This window comes from Sciurus carolinensis, chromosome 3, assembly GCF_902686445.1.
Source record: "Sciurus carolinensis chromosome 3, mSciCar1.2, whole genome shotgun sequence".
Lineage (NCBI taxonomy): Eukaryota > Metazoa > Chordata > Mammalia > Rodentia > Sciuridae > Sciurus > Sciurus carolinensis.
Genome location: NC_062215.1, coordinates 126,577,169 through 126,596,417, shown reverse-complemented (window position 1 = coordinate 126,596,417; position 19,249 = coordinate 126,577,169). Strand labels below are relative to the sequence as shown.

At 36.2% G+C, this 19,249-nt stretch overlaps 1 protein-coding gene across 1 annotated transcript in view; it reads left to right on the top strand.

Annotated features, from left to right (window-relative positions):
* Positions 1-19,249, top strand: part of Pde11a (phosphodiesterase 11A) — a 378,401-nt gene that overhangs the window by 204,929 nt on the left and 154,223 nt on the right. Inside the window, exons 7-9 of the mRNA XM_047545134.1 lie at positions 7,328-7,403; positions 10,012-10,079; positions 12,476-12,568. Coding sequence (XP_047401090.1) covers positions 7,328-7,403; positions 10,012-10,079; positions 12,476-12,568 — 237 coding nt within the window. The remainder of the gene's footprint in view (positions 1-7,327; positions 7,404-10,011; positions 10,080-12,475; positions 12,569-19,249) is intronic.

Below are 19,249 nucleotides of genomic sequence, written 5' to 3'. Positions count from 1 at the left end.
CTGAGGCTGCCCTGCCTGCAGTGGAGACAATGCCTTAGCTCTAAGCACAAAGGTTGGTTTGTTTTGTTTTCTTGGGTTTTTTTGTTCTTATGCTATAGAAACCATTAGGATTGATCCTGTGTACAGGCTGGGTAAGAGTAAACTTCCTCTGTTACTTCCAGGAAGTAAGGGACTGACTCTCCCTTGTTCTAGTATTAGAACTAGAACATCTCACCAGATTAGCCTTTGGGAATAAAGATTTGCTTTAGATTATTGTTAAAATTTACATATCTTTCTAGGGAAAGAAAGCACACTGCATATTGATTAATAGTTTACATTATCACCAATTTGTTTACATTTCTTTTGACTGCTTTTTTGAGAGGCTGGAAAATGTAACGAGTAGGGTTTGATGGTGCCAAAGAACCAACTTTAATTAGAGCCATTAAATGGAAAGGCCCCATGAGGTCAGAGACTAGGAAAATATTTTATGTAGCTACAGTTTTAATTGCATAGAACTAGGCACCCCCAGATAATATACTTATTTTAACTGTAGCCTTCTAGAAAGGTTGCTTCATCTCAGATAATCTAATTTTGGGGACTCTAATGGTGTGAATTTAAGATTACAAATGATAGAGACCCTTTGGAACAGTGAGACAGAAATGTTTTGACAGGTATTTCTTTCAATGTTAGTAATATTTACAAAAATATTTTACAAATTTTAAAACCCTTGCACATATATAGTCTTATGAAACAATTTGTAAAATAAGAAAAACAAAAAAGAAAAGGTGAGAATCAGCTATGGTATCAAAATCTGGAGATGACCGATATTACTATTTTGGTCTGTAGGAGATAAATACAGATGACAAAATTCAGGCATTGGGAGTTTGGGTGACTTGGTTGGGGCCAGGTAGCCAGTACACATTTTTGAGCTCCATTGGCTGAAACGGTCTGGAGAGTTGGGATTATTTAACTGTGTTCGTCCAGTTTTGTGTTACTGCGACAAAATACCTGAGATAACCAACTTAAAAGAAGAAAATTTTTTATTTTGGCTCATTGTTTCAGAGTTGTTTGGTCCTGCTGCTTTGGGTCCATGGTAACATAGGACATCATGGCAAAAGTACATAGTAGAGAACACCTGTTTACCTCAGGATAGCCAGGAAACAGAGAGACAGAAAGGGCTGAGGTTCCAATATTCCCTTCAGGTCCCTTCAGTCCCAATGACTTAACTTCCTTCCACCAGGCCCTATCTCCCAAAGATTTCACCACATCCCAAAACCTCTGTGGGTTGGGGACCAAACCTTTAACACATGGACCTTTGGGGGACATTTCAAATTCAAACTATATGAATAGTTATGAGCCTTTCCCTTTGTACTTTCTTTTTCCTCTTTCTTCCAGTTCAGAGTTAATTCTTTAAAGGTCTTGTGTTTCTATAATGAGCTTCTTTTTCCTTCTCCTCCTTCTACCCTTATAGAGAATGAAATGGGCTCCCAGGCCTTACCATGTCATGTAATCACATCAACTAATCTGAATTAGTGCAACTTTCCAGAAACAATAACCATTGCCTCAAATAGGCAATTAGATAATTTTCTTAATAACTTTAAATTGGGAACCCTCATTACACTACCTTCTCCCCTGTTCTGCTCTTCGATGTTGTTTGGCTTATCAACCATGTTGATCATCACGACCCCACTTCCCTATTCTCTTAGCCAACTTAAACCAGCCTCTCCTCCTTCCCTCAGTCACTAAAGATACCCCTGATATCATTGCCTCACATCTCCTCCTCTGCTTAGCAGATGAAAGATTAGCCCTGGATTGATGCAGCTCTGCTTTCTCAGTGTGACCTTCCTCTGCTCCGTGACTAAGCTTTTAGTCCTAATCCCATCCCTTCTTCTCTTAACCACCTCTGCAATTATATTCTTGCATTGCTAAATTCATACCTTGTTTTCAGACCTTCTGCTATTTGACCCTTCCACAGCATTTGACACTGATGTTCCCACTTAGATCCATTTTGAAAATAACTTTTTTCCTTGTGTATGAGTAATTTATGTTCATTACCTAAAATTAGAAATAATAATTTAAAAATTCCCATAGGCAAGTAATTCAAAGGGAACTGTTATAATTCTCCCAGTATTTTTCAAGGTATATGATATATGTTTATTTGACCATAGGAACCCACACTGTTATCACTCAATATATTAAATATTTTTCCTGTCAGTAAATATTCTCCTATAGCATGATTTTAATTAGATGCATAATATTTATTCCCTTATATGGATTTGCTATGATTTACTTAACAGTCTTCATTGAATACTCAGGTTATTTCTTATAAATCACTATAAGTAATGCTATCATTCACAATTTTATATGTAAGTTTTCAGTGCATAGCTTTGATAATTTTCATAAGATCAATTCCTACACATGAAATTAATAAGTCAAAAGACATTTATGCTTATTATTTTTATGCTCTAGATATACACCAATAAATTAAATTCCAGACAGGCTGTAGGAATCTTTTCATGTATTAGAGGTGCGGTAAAGCCTCAGAGTGAAGATCATGAGCTTTGGAATTCTTTCCCATCCCTGTCACTGACATCGCTTCTTTCAGCCCTAAAGAGTGTGTCTTCCAAGGATCAATACTTGTCTTTTTGTGGGACACTAACTTCCATGGCAGTTTTACCCATGCAAGGCTCCTCTTTCTCTTCATTGCCATCTCAATTGTGAAATGTGTCAACTTGAACTCGCTATTGTTTCCCTCAAATTTTCTGTGTACCCCACCTCAAGGAACTCTACCATTCTTACTCAGATCAGACCCCTTCATGTTATCCTCCCTAGGAACTGGAGAGCTCAAAACCCCAGAATAAAAAGATCTTTGAGGGAGCTATGATACTTCGAAAATGATGGGCGAACAAAACTCTCTGCTTTCACTGGCAAACAGCCTAAGTTTTGTTTTTCTCATCTCTGGGCTCCGGAGCTTTCTTCCTCACTCAGTGTTCTCTTCCTTCATGCCCATTGTGACCTCTTCCCTCAGCTCCCTCAAATCTATAGTTGAGGTTAGAAATGGTTGTCCCAGAGGTGGCAGAGACAGCGGTGCCTATTGCTCAGTGCTGGCTCAGACACTATTGCTGTACAATAGTGAGTGACCCTCCCTCAGCAAAACAGGACAGGCCCAGCTTTTCAGCACTGCAATGGCTTGCCCAAGCTTCTACCTCTAAAGTCCCTAAAACAGCTTCCATCTCTTCATGGTACTGACACGACCTTAATTCAGATTTTATCCTTAAGGAGGAGAAGAAAACCACTCTGTTCTTTAGGAAGATAACTTTGATGGATGTGTTTGTTCTTGTCTGGCCTCCTTTGAACCAGTCTCTCTCATTCAAGGCAGTTAATCTCTCTAAGTTAATCTCTGATAAGGGAGGATGATAAGAGAACCTACCTCATAGAGCTGTTTTTAAAAAATGTACAGAATAATGCATATGAAAATGCTGAACAGAATGCCTGACACAGTGTACATGCAATAAATGCTAGCTCATTATCATCATCTTATGAAGACCCATTGCAGAGTCTAAACTATTTCCGATTTCTTGAAAAAGAGTCATTTGTTAGCTTTTTTATAGTGTTTTGACCATTGTCTGCTTGAACACTTATTTTTATTTATTTCTATCTTTATTAGACTGTGAGCTCCTCAAGGGTAATGACTGTTTGATTCATCTTTATATCTTCAACATCCAACCATGCATGTAGGAGATGTTAATAAATAACTATTGGAAGAGTACACTGGCTCAATGATTTATGCCCACATTTTTGGTTTTGGTTTCATTTTGTTTTGCACCTGGAATTCTCAAAAACCAATCTATGTAATTTATTAAACTAAAAAAGAAAAGTCACATCATCTAAAATCACAGGATGAAGGGCATAAGAATTGAAAAGTAAGATGGTATAAGGATGTGGCTAGGATATCCAAAGCACTGTACATATAATATATTAAAATTAATAATTCAATATAGAAATATTGATGGATATAAGTTCAATATAAAAACCAATTCTATTTCTACATACCAATTGTATAGAATTGACACTCTGTATGTAGGTTCAGTATCTATGGATTCAACCAACCATGGATGAAAAATTTTTAAAAATTTCATCTATGTACTGTATACTGAACATATACAGTCTTTTTTCCTATTATACAGTATAACAACTATTCATATAGCATTTACATTGTATTAGGTGTTATAAACAATCTAAAGAGGATGTAGTATAATGTAGAGGATATGCATAGGTTCTATGAGAATATGATGCCATTTCAAGTAAGGGACTTTAGCACCTGCAGATTTTGATATTCATGAGGGCCCTAGAACTAAATCTCAAGTAAAGACTGTACAAGAATTAGAAAATTAAATAATGATGCCATTTAAAATAGTAACATGAAATTTTAAAATATTAAGGTATGAATTAAACAAATAATGTACACCCCTTCACAAAAAATTGCTGAAAAATTTGAAAAGTACTAAATATTTAAGGATGCTTATGGATTGAAAGATTCAACTTTGAAAAGATATCAGTTTGCCCCCAAATTAATTAACAATTTCAATACAATACTCCCCCTACAAAAATAAAAAAAAATCCTAGCACTGAATGTATATATGTATAAATGGAAAGTTGATTCTAAAATTTGTATGGAAATGCCAAATCTTGAAGAAGAAGGATAAAGTTGAGGGTTTACACGAACAGATACCAAGAGTCATCGTAAGACTTTGTTATTTAAGGAAGCGTGATATTGGCAAAAGAGTAGACGCCTAGATCAATGGCATAGAATAGAGTCCAAAAACAGATCCAAGCACACATGGACACTCAGTTGATGAAAAAGGTGGTACTGCCGTGGTGGGGAGATATTATTTTTTCCCTCAAAATGGTGACTTATTTTTTTTAAAGAATCTGATTCTTAGCTCACATTGTACATGAAAATAATTTTTAATTGGATTGTAAATTTATTATATGAAAGTTAAAACAAGGATTCTAGGAAGAGAATAGGAGGATACCTCCATGAGGTAGGAATAAGGAAACATTTCTTGAATAAGACCAAAAAAAAAAAAAAAAACTCACTAACCATAAGTTAAAAGACTGAAATTTTAGGTTATATTATATTAAGAAGCTTTGACTCAAGGGTGAGAGAGTGAAAAAGCAAGCTGCCCCATGGGAAAGATATTATATTTATATTTATATATTGTATATATTTCTACATCTGGCAAAAGGGTTCCTACCCGGCATCTCTTAAAAAAAAAAAAAACTTTACAAATCAGTTTTTAAGAGTCAGATTACCCAATAGGAAAAAGGGCTAAAATTTCAAAAAGGTACTTTAGAATAGAGGATATTGAAATAAATAATAAATAAATAAAAGTTGTTCAATGTGATTATTTACCAATAGGGAAATTACATAAGTTGTTGTCTTAATTGTGATACTTTTAAGAGTGTAAAGTCATTTTATTAATAACGACTTGAGGAAAACAGACACAAGGTTACCCCCATCATCAGAGATTATTCATAGTACTTCCACTATCAAACACTACTGCATATCTCTCAGAATTGTTAAAACTAAATGAAACAAAAACCCACCGGCACTATCAAGTGCTCATGACACAAGTCAGCTGGAACTCCTGTACACTTCTGATTGGAGAGTATATTGGTACAGGTACTTGGGAAAACTTTGATGTATCTATGAAGGCGAGTATGTGTTTAACCTGATAATTTCTATTATAAATATATATATATCCAACATAAATTCATGTAAATGTGCAACAAGTAGGTACAAGAATATTCATAATTGCACTATTTGTGATTAAACAGAGAACAACTCAATGTTCCTTAAGAATAGAATGAGTTAGCTACATTTTAGTCATGCAATAGAATATGATTTTATTATGTAAGTAACCAAAATGAATAAATCTCAAAAAAAGTTATATAAAAGAATCTAGACACAGAAGAATACACATTCGTTGATTGCTTTTCTACTAAGTTTGAAGCAAATACCTAATTTATGGTGTCAGTAGTAAGTATACTGGCTGCCTCTTGGGAGGAGGAAAGGGACATGGAGGTGGAATAGGGGGTGGTAGTAATATTCTATTTTTTGATCCCAGTAATGGTCACAGAGGTATATTCTTTTTTTGAAAATCTATCAAGCTGTTTACTTAAGAGTTTTGCACCTTTCTACATGCACGTTAATCTAAAAAAACAATTTTGAAGAAGAGAAACTAACACATTGGTATCAACAATAGGGGACATGCAGAACATTAATTTATTAAAGAAAGAAAAAGTATCAAATATAGAATTTAGGTGAGTAAACTAACTTCCAATTTCAAATTTGTAAAATGTTTAAAAATATACATAATTAATTACCACGAATGCTTAAAAATATCTTTTTAATCTCAATAACCATGAACCAAAACCTTGGCATCTTTTTTCTTCTATACTAACAGGATGACGGGTTGACCTTTCCCACTGGAAGCAAAGGTCGTATCAACTCACCAAGATCCTTGCAGCTCTTCCCCAACCATTCAAATATGGAACATTGTTTTAAATGCAAATGGAGCTAGTTCTCATTGATGTTTGATGCTGATTATGATACCTAATTCCAATCCATCATCTCCTGATCTTCTGACAGAAAGAGCTCTGTACTATATTTATTGTCTCTTTCCCCTTCCTTCCTTCCTCCCTCCCTTCCTTTCTTCCTTCTTACTTTCTTATAATTTTACAACATTCATAATAATTTGGTAACAGTACAAACATACTGTTAAAGGTACTTTAGGCTCAAACATTCTTTTCAGCAGGTGTGCCCAATCCCAGATGAACAGTGACCACTGGTTTAATTAAAATCCTTTTAATACTCAGAGCAGAATCAGTTGCCAGGATTCTTTCCTGGTGGTGTGATAATGACCATGATGGTTTTATTCCAGCTCTCTGTGGCTACAGGGATTGGGGGAGGTAATGTTGGTGGGTGTCTTTGTTGACTGGTATTTGGTTTGGATTTAATTCCCTTGGGATGTTCATTATGTCATGTTAAATAAAAAGAACAAGTGAGTGAGTGTACACATTAAAAAAACAGATGATAAGGGAGCCAGAAGTTGTTGCGCATGCCTGTAATCCCTGCAACTTGGGAGACTGAGGCAGGAGGATTGTCAGTTTGGGATCAGCCTTGGGGAATATATGTGTGTATATATATATATATTCACACACACACACACACACACACACACACACACATATACATATGGTATAAACTTAAAAGTAAAAGTAAAAACTTTTTAATCTATGGTTAATATTTAATTTTAATTAAGTGCTTTTTTTAATATCCTAGGCTGACCAGATATCTGGTTTTCACATAAGATCAGTTCTCTGTGTCCCTATTTGGAATAGCAACCACCAAATAATTGGTAAGATATTGTCTAATTTCTTTTACTTTTATAAAAAAACAGAAATTTGCTTTAAAATACACCCATGTCTTTTTACATGTTCCCCCTTTTTATGTCCAGGACTCATCAAGCTATGTCTCATGCTCTTGTACAATCTCATAAGCACAGACTCCTAATGAATAGATGTTTATTAAGCTAAAATATTAATCAAATAAATTTTGAAGTAGAAAGATATCTCAGAAGCCAACTAACAGAACCCTTTTATCTTACCTTGCAGAAATTCAAGCCCAGAGAGAGAGAGAGAGAGAGAGAGAGAGAGAGAGAGAGAAAGAAACACAAGGAATTGAACCAGGTCACTAAGTTAGTTGGTAGCAGGATCAGGATGAAAATTCAGGCCTTCTAACTCCTAGTATAAACTATCCCACTGTTTCTTCACATTTATATCTGTGCTTTCACACACACTGAATGCAAAGGCAGAAAACATAAGGATATCAGATATAACTGAACATGCGTCTTACTGCCTGGATGATTCTGAAATAGGTCTAGAATAAATAGGTCTAGTACCCTAGCATAAGGGAATTGTGAGCAAAAGTCACTTCCAATTTTTTTACTCTCTCTGATCATTTCTATGCCCTTGAAATTTCATTCTGGAGAATATCAAACTTAATGTAGAATCCCAGGTAAGAAGAGTTCATAGTTAAAGTCATGGAGGATGAAGCTATTTGTTAAAATCATTCAAACACAATGAAAATGTGATTTTTTTTTTTCTCCTAAGAGACATAAGGTAAACCGTGTATTTGGTACTTATTGTATCTCTTTGCCTCTCTCTCCTTCTCCCTAAGATTGCCTGTTAAACTCTATGTAACAAAGGATTTAGTATTCTGTGAGTGTTATTGGGACCTGAATTTTGAAAGTTTTTTTATATCAGATTGTTTAACTTGCACTGAAATACTGGTACATTATTGAACATAAAGAATATTTTAGAATATGGGAATCTGAGTCCTTAATAAAAGGGGGATTAAATTGCCTCATGTACAGAGTTAAATATATTTATGTAAGGAGAAGGGAAAATCCATAAGAAACACCATGTGTTACCTGTTGATTTGATGGTAGTCTCACATGTAGTCCTACATTTTGATTCTAACAGTATCTGTTATTATTTCAAAATTAGGACTGTACTTTGTCTGTTACATGCTAAAAATTTTGTGTTTCATTCTATATGTGTTCTAGCATATGAGAAGTTACCTCCCTGGTGGGAAATTAGGCGTTTTTAAAACTACAAGCATGTTGCTGGGTGAAGCAGTGCACACCTGTAATCCCAGCTACTCTGGAGGCTGAGGCAGGGGCACCCCAAATTCAATGCCAGCCTGGACCACTTATCGAGACAGTCTTGATAAAATAAGAAGGGCCAGGGATGTAACTCAATGGTAGAGTGCTTACCTAGTGCACTTGAGGTCTTGGGTTCAATCTCCAGCACTGGGAAAAAAAGACACATGCACACGGCACTATTACAGCTATTTTTTTGTTTGTACTAAATGGGGACTCAGGCTAGTGTTTTTCAAGATTGTTGAATTCTGCTGGTTATACTGTTGTGCTTTGAAAGTCATACCCTGAAATGTCTAAAAGGGAACTTTGGAAGAAGGAAGCACTCCTAAATTAAGTTTGTTAGCACCATATGGACCATTGGTAGCAGGCAGCAGAACAAGTTTTGTTTTGAAGGTTAACTGTATCATATTAATTTCTACTGCTTGTAATAATACCTATCATTTCCTGAATGTCTACTCCATATGGAGCAGTACGCTAAGTGCTTTACAAGCATTTGAACTTTATCCTATCTAGAGAATAATACAGTGATTACCAGTGGTAAAGGGAGGGGAGGATAAGGAGATGTGGGTCAGAGGACAGAAAGCAGCAGACATGTAGGATAAAAAAGTGCAGAGATTGAATGCACAGCATGAGGGCTATGGATAATGAAATTGTACTGTATTCAGGATCCATGGTAAATGAATAGATTTTAGCTGCTTTTGCCACAAAAACCAAAACCAAAATGGGTGTCTATGTGGGTTGATGGATGTATTTATTTTGCTATAGTAACTTTTTTACTATCTACATATATCTCATATCATCATGTTATATTCCTTAACATATATAATAAATTTTTTAAAATTATCCCCTTTAATCTTCATAACCCTCTAAGACAGTTAACTTTTTAATTCCCATTTTGTGCATGAGGAATTTCAGTGTTAAAAATGTTAAGTAACTTAATCAAGGTCACACAGCTATTAGTGGAGTTAAATTTGAACTGAGACCATCTAAATCCAGAACTTAAATTCTTAATCACCCTGTCATACTGCCTCTCTCAAAAACTGAGGTAATTGAAAATATGTAGGAATACATGTATGTGTATGTATTTATATATGTACATACACACACATACACTCAGTTATAGATATGTAACTGTGTATGTATTTGTGTATATGAAGATACATGGATATACACTGGCTATATCAGGTTGCACAGGAGGAATTTAAACTGAGTGTCTGCAGAGTCAACTGTGGCCTACTCTATTATAGTGACACAGCATTCAGTACTGAAAATGACTACTGCATATTCCAAACTTTTCCCACAGGGGTGGCTCAAGTGTTGAATAGACTTGATGGGAAACCTTTTGATGATGCAGATCAACGGCTTTTTGAGGTAAGAAAATAAATGTATAAGTCAAGGTCATTGCAGAGTCACAGATAGTTTCCTGGTCACAGCTTACTGATGTTTGTAAGGATGAATAATTATTAGTCATTATTATATTTGAACTCTGCGCCAAAATTTAAAGGAAGAGTTAAAAATAGAGGTATAGGTAAGATTTGATATTATTTTTCCCTTAGGTTATTTTGAACCTTTATTTTTATCTTAATTTCTTTACAAAATCAAATCTCCTCCTCTTTTTTAAAATATATTTTTAGTTGTTAATGGACCTTTATTTTATTAATTAATTGATTGATTCCTTGATTGATTGATTGATTGATTGATGTGGTTCTGAGAATCAAACCCAGTGCCTCATGCATGCTAGGCAAGTGCTCTACCACTGAGCCACCACCCCAGCCCAAATTCTCTCCTCTTTGCTCCAAAGTGCTGTTTTCTTAACCTTGTCTTGTTCCCATGTTTTCAGAGTCCCCTACCATTCCTCCAGGTACATTGTACTCACTTTCCTTTTGTTTACAAGTTTCCATTTACTACAATCCTCCAACTGGAGAGGATGTCCTCAAATGGGCTTCCCTGTAGCCTGTTCCAATAGCTACCATGAAAATCCCATCATTACTTCTCTCTAGTCAAATGCACCTCCCAGCTTCTTTATTAACTGGTTCCAAATCAATCCTCCCTCTCCCTAACATTTACCTTATGGTCACTTAGTTTCTTTACCAAAATGTTTTATGCCCTAGCTATAAAAAGAGGTTGCTTTGGCAGTATGGAGATTCCTCAGAAAACTTGGAATGGACCCACCATTTGACCCAGGACTTATATCCCACTCCTCAGTTTATACCCAGAGGACTTAAAATCAGCATAATACAGTGACACAGCCACATTAATGTTCATAGCCGCTCAATTTACAATAGCTAGATTATGGAACCAACCAAGATGCCCTTCTATTGAGGAATGGATAAAGAAACTATAGTATATATACATAATGGAATATTGCTCAGCCATAAAGAATAAAATTATGGCATTTGCTGGTAAATGGATGAAGCTGGAGAATATCATGCTAAGTGAAATAAACCAAGGAAGCCCAAAAAACCAAAAGCCAAATGTTTTCTGTGATAAGTTGATAATGATACAAAATGAAGGGGGGGTGGGGGGAGCAACAGAAGAATGGAGGAACTTTGGATTGTGTAGAGGGAAATGGGGGGGAGGGGCGGGGAAGAAAAGAGTGGACTGAGGCAGGCAGTATTTCCCTATGTACATGTATGATGACATTAATGGTGTGAATCTACATTGTGTACTCTCATAGAAATGAAAAGTTGTACCCCATTTGTGTACAATGAACCAAAATGCAGTTTGTAAAAATAAAAATAATTTTAAAAAGTAAATTTAAAAAAAAAGAGGTTGCTTTGGGCTAAATAGAATGTAATTACTAAAATCAATTCACAACTTAAATAAATTAAGAACACATTTAGCCAGGTATGTGGTGCATACCTGTAATCCCAGCTACTCCAGTGGGAGGATTACAAATTCCAGGCCAGCTAGAGCAATTTAGCAAGACCCTGTCTCAAAATTTATAAAATTTAAATGGTATTAGGGATATAGCCCAGTCGTAGAGCACTTATCTAGTACATGTGAGGCCCTGAAATCTGTCCCCAGAACCAAAAACAATGGCCACAACCACAACTACAACAACGAAAACACATTAAACACACTGGATGTTTTTAAAACTCTGTAGAAGGAAATGAGAGGGAGGGAGGTATGAAAAATGGTGGAATGAGACAGACACCATTACCCTATGTACATGTATGATTACATGAATGGTGTGAATCTACATCATGTACAATCATAGAAACAAAATGGTGTACCCCACTTGTGTACAATGAATCAAAATGCAGTCTATAAAAAATTAAAAGATAAATTAAAAAAAATTTTTTTAAAGGTGTATAGATGGACACACAAAAAAACTTTGAAGTAATTTCTTCATAATATTAATTTTTATTTTATTTTTCTGTACTGAAGATTGAACTCAGGGGTGCTCTGCCATTGAGCTACCGCCCCAGCCCTTTTTATTTTGAGACACGGTCTTGCTAAATTGCTAAGTTGCCACACTGAACTTGAACTTGTGACTCTCCTGCTTCAGCCTCCCAAGTCTCTGGTATTACAGGCATGCACCACTGCACCAGGCAAAATTCATTTTTTTCTCATGTGCAATGTGAACTATAAAATCTTACATGACAATGGTAATTAAGAATTTTAATCTGCATATTTCCCCAAGGCCCACCTCTGTGTACAATAAAGGTATATATTCAGACTCATCCCTGATGACCACCTGCTTTCATATTAGATTTTACCAAAGAGTTATTATAATTTTAATTACTGGACTTTCCCTTTCCTAGGCTTTTGTTATCTTTTGTGGCCTTGGCATCAATAACACCATTATGTATGATCAAGTGAAGAAGTCCTGGGCCAAGCAGTCTGTGGCTCTTGATGTAAGTACAATATTTATATCAAAATCATCTGCTGTTGAAACACTCTAAATTTATGAAGGAAATTTATTCTTGTTATGGGACTTTCTTTATTCATTTTAAATTATCTATTCATGGAATCTTAATAACTTTAGGGTCATGTGTTCAAATTTGATGGAAGCTAGAGACCTTCTCTAGAGGATGCACATATGTACACAATATTACAGATAATTCCAAGGAGTTCATAGTTGCTTTGAAGCCCATCCATACATGTCCTATGGTCAGATACAGATTATATGTATTAGATTTTTAATAGTAATAATCCAAACATAATTTGTTAGGATTTAAAATGTATTATGAATTTATACTTGAATATGTATTGGTATTCTGAAAGATCATAGCTCTTCTCATCAAAGGAGAAAACCTCACTCTGAAGATGTATGGCCCGGATGGGAGAAGCTGATCCTGTCATTTTCCCACTACTCCTTCTCCCCAAGCACATACACATCTCACTGAGAATATCAACATGTCCCCCATACCAACACTGCATGTCCTCTCAGACCCTAAGTGCTAAAAGAGCCGTTCTTGCCATGCACAGTGGCATATATATAATCCTAGCAACTTGGGAGGCTGAGGCAGGAGCATTGAGGCAAGTTTAAGGTCAGCCTCAGAAACTTAGCAAGACCCCTGTCTCCAAATTAAAAAATAAAAAGGACTGAGAAGGTAGCTCAGTGGTAGAGCACCATAGGGTTCATTTCCCAATACCGAAAGAACAAAAAACAGTTCTCATCTCCCATGAGTATCAGGTGCCCGTTTGTTTTAAGATCTATTTTTTTCAGCATCTGCTCTGTAGATAGTACTGAAGATTTTGTTTATATCTATGAAATACTTATTAAGTAGGGCAGATAAAATGTCATTGCCAAGATAACAGCACATTGAACCGTATGATATGAAATCTTCGAAATATTCTGTGTTCCAAGATAGATTTTGGTAGAAAGAGAACACTGAGCAAGTGTAAGTAGACAAATTGATGGTACCTGCAGCACTCTGGTTTGAAATTTAAAAGACATAAAATTACAGTTATCTAACCTACCTATATACTTTTCTTCTTCTGGCCAGACTGTGAATTCTGGAGATGGAGTTTTTATTCTTTGTGCTTTTATTTGCAGTGCAAAGCAGGGTGCTTAGCACAGAGGAGGGATTTATTGAGTAATTTCTAACTGAAGGAAGGGAAGGAAAGAAGGCTGAAGGGAAAGTGATGTAAGGAATATTTTTGTTATTTCTGTTCTCCTGAGATAGCCCTGTTCTGTTTGTATATAACATGTTTACAGTAAGGACTAAAAGTAGTATGTGATGAATTAATAAATGAGCAAACCATAAACATGCAACCCACAGATAAGAATTACTAGTCGAGTATTAACATCTGTGTATACAACTGTTTTCAAATTATGACTCTGTCACCTTGCTCAGTTGTGAGAATTAGATGATGAATGCAGAAATTTTCATGAGCAGTCAGTAAAATTATAGCAACAATAATAAGCATATTTTTAATTGTAGTAGTATATTTATTACTGAAAAATCACCATGGGTTGGGAAAAAGAGAAAAGGACAGAAATTTTGAATAGCAAATGTTGAGTCATGCCTCCTTCACTGTCATCAAATTCTGCCTCACAAATTATTTCTTATTTCATGCCACTATAAGAACATTCTATGAAAAGAACATGGAATCAGGCCATTTCATACACTAGTCCTGACTAAAACCTACTTCATTGTGTGATAGCTTCATGAGCACACACAGAGAACAACTCATGTATCCCCATATTCTCACTCCTCACTTAACCTCTTAGTTTATCTCCTTCCCATTGGGAAGGGACTAGAATAACTGTTGAAGCATGAATGACCACCTAGCCCCAGATGAGAGATTCACTGAAAAATTCTACTCTCAGTGGCGTCACTTCCAACTTCCCTCTGACCTCAGGGAGTACCTAGTACATCATAGGTACCTAGAAACTGCAAATGTATCCACCATCCTAAGCCACAGTCTCATGAAGTACTTAGTTGGGTTCCTAGTAAACACCCTTCTGTGTGTATAACTCAGACACCTTCTTTTCATAGACATAAAAATGATTAACTGACACTGACAAATTTCTGGATCAACTGAGCCTTTTAATCTCATCCTTTCAAGAAGTTGACTTATATATGTTGACTGTTTTAGTCAGCTATTTTGCTGCTGCGACTAAAAGACCTGACCAGCACAATTTTAGAGGAGGAAAAGTTTATTTATGGGCTCATGGTTTCAGAGATCTCAGTCCATATACAGCTCCATTCCCCAGGGGCTCCAGGTGAGTCTGACATCATGGAGGAAGAGTGTGGCAAAGGGAAGTGACTCACATGATGATCAGGAAGCAGAGAGAGAGAGGTCTCCACCTACCAGATACAAATATATACCCCAAAGCCACTCCCCCAACCCCTACCTCCTCCAGCCACACCCTACTACTTCAGTTACCACTCATTTAATCCCTATTAGGGGATTAATTCACTGATTGGATTAAGACTTTCACAACCCAATCATTTCTCCTTTGAACCTTCTTGCATTGTCTCACATGTGAGCTTTTGGGGGACACCTCATATCCAAACCATAACATTGACTTATATGTTCTGTAGGCTTTATTTTATGCCAGTGTCGGGAGTAGATGCCCAGTCAGATTTGTGCTGCCATCTTGGTTTTCTCCCTCCCATCCCTGAACAACCCTCCGCCGACTGGAAATCAAATTTTTAACTCAAGAGTTCAGATGACATCCACTCTCTGGAATGGAATCCCTGGCCTAGGAATCCATATGCAAGGGTATCTGGAAGGATTTCTTATCCTCAGGTCTTTATGAAAAAAAAAAGAGAGAGAGAAAATGACTTGTTAGAGCTACTAAATCCTAAGGCAGGAGTAAAATTTTCATATACAACTTCCAGATGAATATATATGTTTTACCTTTAGGTAATTATAAATATCATACATGAATATAAATAAATATAATATTTTTGCAAATATTTTTATTTAAAGTATGTATTTATATTTATATATAATCAATCTAGCCTAATAAAGGATATGAGCTACTTTATAAGAATACAAATGAGCCAGTCAAATATAAAAAACAAAACAAAACAATAACAAATCCAAGAGAAAGAAAGTAAACCAGGAGAGACAGAACACAATGCAGTGTGGTCCTTATGATCTCCCCATCCCTTCTCTTCAAGGACCTGGGCTAGCCCTTTTTCCTTTTCTACTGCACCTAAGGGAAGATTCCCACCCAGTAGGGCCAGGTTCATTTTCTCGTTTGTCTCATTTTTACAATTTTTTTTTTAGTCTTTATCCTGCTTGATCCTGTCCCAAGAAAAGCAATATTTAAATGTAGTTCTCTCATTCCCCAAATATTTTTACATTCTTCTTGTTTTTCAGTTAGCAATAGAGTTGAGGAAAATAATTTATCTCATGGGCCCCACGGACAGTTCCAGTCCTAGAAGCCTTTCCCCCCAGAAAGGGAGCATGTGCATTGCTGGCTTGGAGGGCACAGCGGTGCCTTTCTGAGTGTTCAGGAGACTCTGGAGAGGCAACACAACACTGTTTGCTTCTTTTAAACATCCTTTCCCCAAGGCATCTTTGATAAAAAATGTTGCATCCTCTGAACGTAAATATTCTCCAGATAAATTTCCTGTGAAGACTAACCCCACAAGTGGGATTGAGTACAATCTCTGAAACACTCAGGGATCCCTGGAAGTATTTTTTTTTTTTTTTTAACAAAATACATGTCTTCAATTTTATTTTTCTCCCAAATAGCCACTGATTTCCATGTATTTATTTGGTACTGACTGCTTTCCCTATTGATTCGAAATGCCCTACTAAATTAACAAATTCATATATATTAAAGTGTATTTCTTTCATGTTACTTTGTTTCATTGATCTGGGAAAAAACCCAGAACTTTATCATTTTAAAGACACTTTTAATCTAGGTCTTGCTTTGTATCGATATCTCTGGTAGGAGTCTATTGACTCTTATCCAAGCAAAAAGCTGTGTAGGTTGAAGATTTAAAGTGTTGATTTTAGCATTAGTCTGATCTGTCTAGTTTGGATTAAATCCTGATTCAGAAGCTATTGATCTTGGGCAAGCTAGTAAGTGCTCACTCTCAGGTATTTCTTATGTTAAATGGGCACAAGAAGGGCATTCCAACATTTAAATAAGTAATGCAGGAGAAGTACATAGGGAGTCTTTGGATTCTACATCTGCATATTCAACTACAAATGGGAAATACTCAGAAACAAATTGTGTCTGTACTAAATATGTTATTCTCCTATAACCAAAACAGTATAACAGCTATTCACATACCATCTACATTAAGTATTAGGTATCATAAATAATCTAGAGATGATTTAGATGGAGTGTAGATTATATGCAAGTCCTAAGTCATTTTATGTGTGGGTCTTGAGTATTTGCTGATGTTGGTATGAGGGAGGGTGTCCTGGAACCAATCCCACTAATATATAGAAAGAGTTGTACTTTGTAAAAGTTAGTTTTTACTAATGTGTGCACTTGCTGCCCTTAATCTTCATTGAGTTCTGACTGCTCAGCCCAAGATGCACTGTAAGACTATACTTACTAGAGACTATAACTTGTTGCCTGTTTTTGAAGACTGAGCTGAAGACAGACTTCCCTGTTCTTTGGCACAGGCTATTGGTTCCACCATTGCTAACCCCAGCAGCATTCCAAGGGCATGCATCTTCAGTGCATGCCTTTTGTCTGTCACCTGTCTTTGCATGTTTCTGCAGAAAACTCCTGGGCATGGAAATACAAAATTTCCTTTGTACCTTTCTAAGAAAGACTTGCCATGCTAGGAAGTCTCTTTCCTGTTGCCACATACTGGCAACTTCAGTTCATTTTAGCCATAATTCACAAGTGGTGAAACATAGAAATACAAATATACAAATTTCTTTTTTATTTTCTGACTGTTGAGTGACTAATACATTATCTAGATTTTGTTTGACAATCAAATTATCAACTCAATTATTTTGGTGACTTTTTCTTAATGTCTCATAATCTATTTTTTCCTTTTTTTTTGTTGTTGTTGTTGTTTGTTGTTGTTCTTGTTCTTGTACAGGGGATTGAACTTGTTCATGCTAGGCCAGCACTCTACCACCGAGCTCTATCCCAGCCCCTTTAAAAAACAATTTAATTTGGGACAGGATTTCACTAAGTTGCCCAGACTAACCTCAAATTTGTGATACTTCTGCCTCAATCTCCCTAATTTTATTATTAAGTTAGCTTTAACAATATATATGTATTTTTCTTTCTCAGCTCTTAAAGCTGAATAATGGAACAAAGAGAAAAATTTCCTAAAATTTTTCCTAACTTTAATTTTATGATCTTGATTTCCGTGCTGCATGAGTAACCTAGAGCTTCAGAAGAGCTGTATTTTAGTATCTGTTCACATATTGAAAGTAAGATCCTAAGAAGAAAGGGGGAAATCTTACCTAAAAGTCAGAATACAGAGAGAATACAATATGAATGTAGATGTAGAATATTACTTCCTCGCTCTGAGCATCACAGATTGTACTTTGGGGTGTCTTTCACAGTTATTGCAAATGAAGCCTTACCTAATACTGATGAGAAACTTTCCAGTAAATATAAGTCTGTGTGTTAAGGGACACCTCATACAGCTTTATGATCAGAAGAGAGAAGAAATGAGGGTCAAACAGAGGGTGAGAAAAAGGTATATGCAATCAGAAGCCAAGCCCCATTTATTCTACCTCCCCAAAGCTTCTCCCATTTATTTCCTCCTTTCCAATTGCCACAGCAACCATCCTACTTAAGGGCTTCATTACCTCTTGACTGGACAATTGCAACAGCCTTCTACTTGTTCTTCCCAGAACAGATTTTAGATTGCATCGCTTACCCACTCATAGATCTTAAATTACTCCCCCATCACCTATCAAAGTACCACGTCCTGGCCTTTGGGGCCCTTGGAAATCTCATACCAAACTACTTTCCTGCCCTTGGCTCTCATTGCTCTTCTCAGAGAATTCTATGCTTCTTTCAAACTCTAATTCTTCATAGTCTACAAATCAGCCACCTGCTTCTCTGCCATTTGATCTTTAATATCCTTTCCACTTTTGTTTTTCTCTATTATATTTATGCCTCCTGCACTCAAAAGTATTCTATCATTCAAAGTTTTATTTCAATGTAGTCTTCACTATAAACCTTCCAATCCTTGTATTTTGAGTCTGTGTGTTTTCCTCGGCTAGAACATATGTTCCCTGAATTATGTGATCATGTCTTAGTTTTATTCCACTCAGTGTCTTTTGTATAATTGATTGTTGGTAAAAGTGTATTAAATAAATGAACGCATGCTGCCACAGTCATTTTGGTCTGTCACAACAAAATTCTGAAATGGAAAAACTTGGGCAAAGATGGAGGAACTGGCAGCTATATTTAGTGGTAGTCTTCCTGGCCACAGACTGGCATAGCATCACCTCTGTTCTCTTCCCTTCTAACAGGCCGTAAGTACAGAGCTGCTTTTATGGGGGAAGCAGGGGTTGGCAGTGAGGACCTCTTCCTGGACACCATGTCCCATGGTGTATTTCCTTAGATGAGGATTAAGGAACTAACCTACTTTCTGAAGGTAAGGGAAGACAGATGATTCTCCCAGGAGGAATTTCCT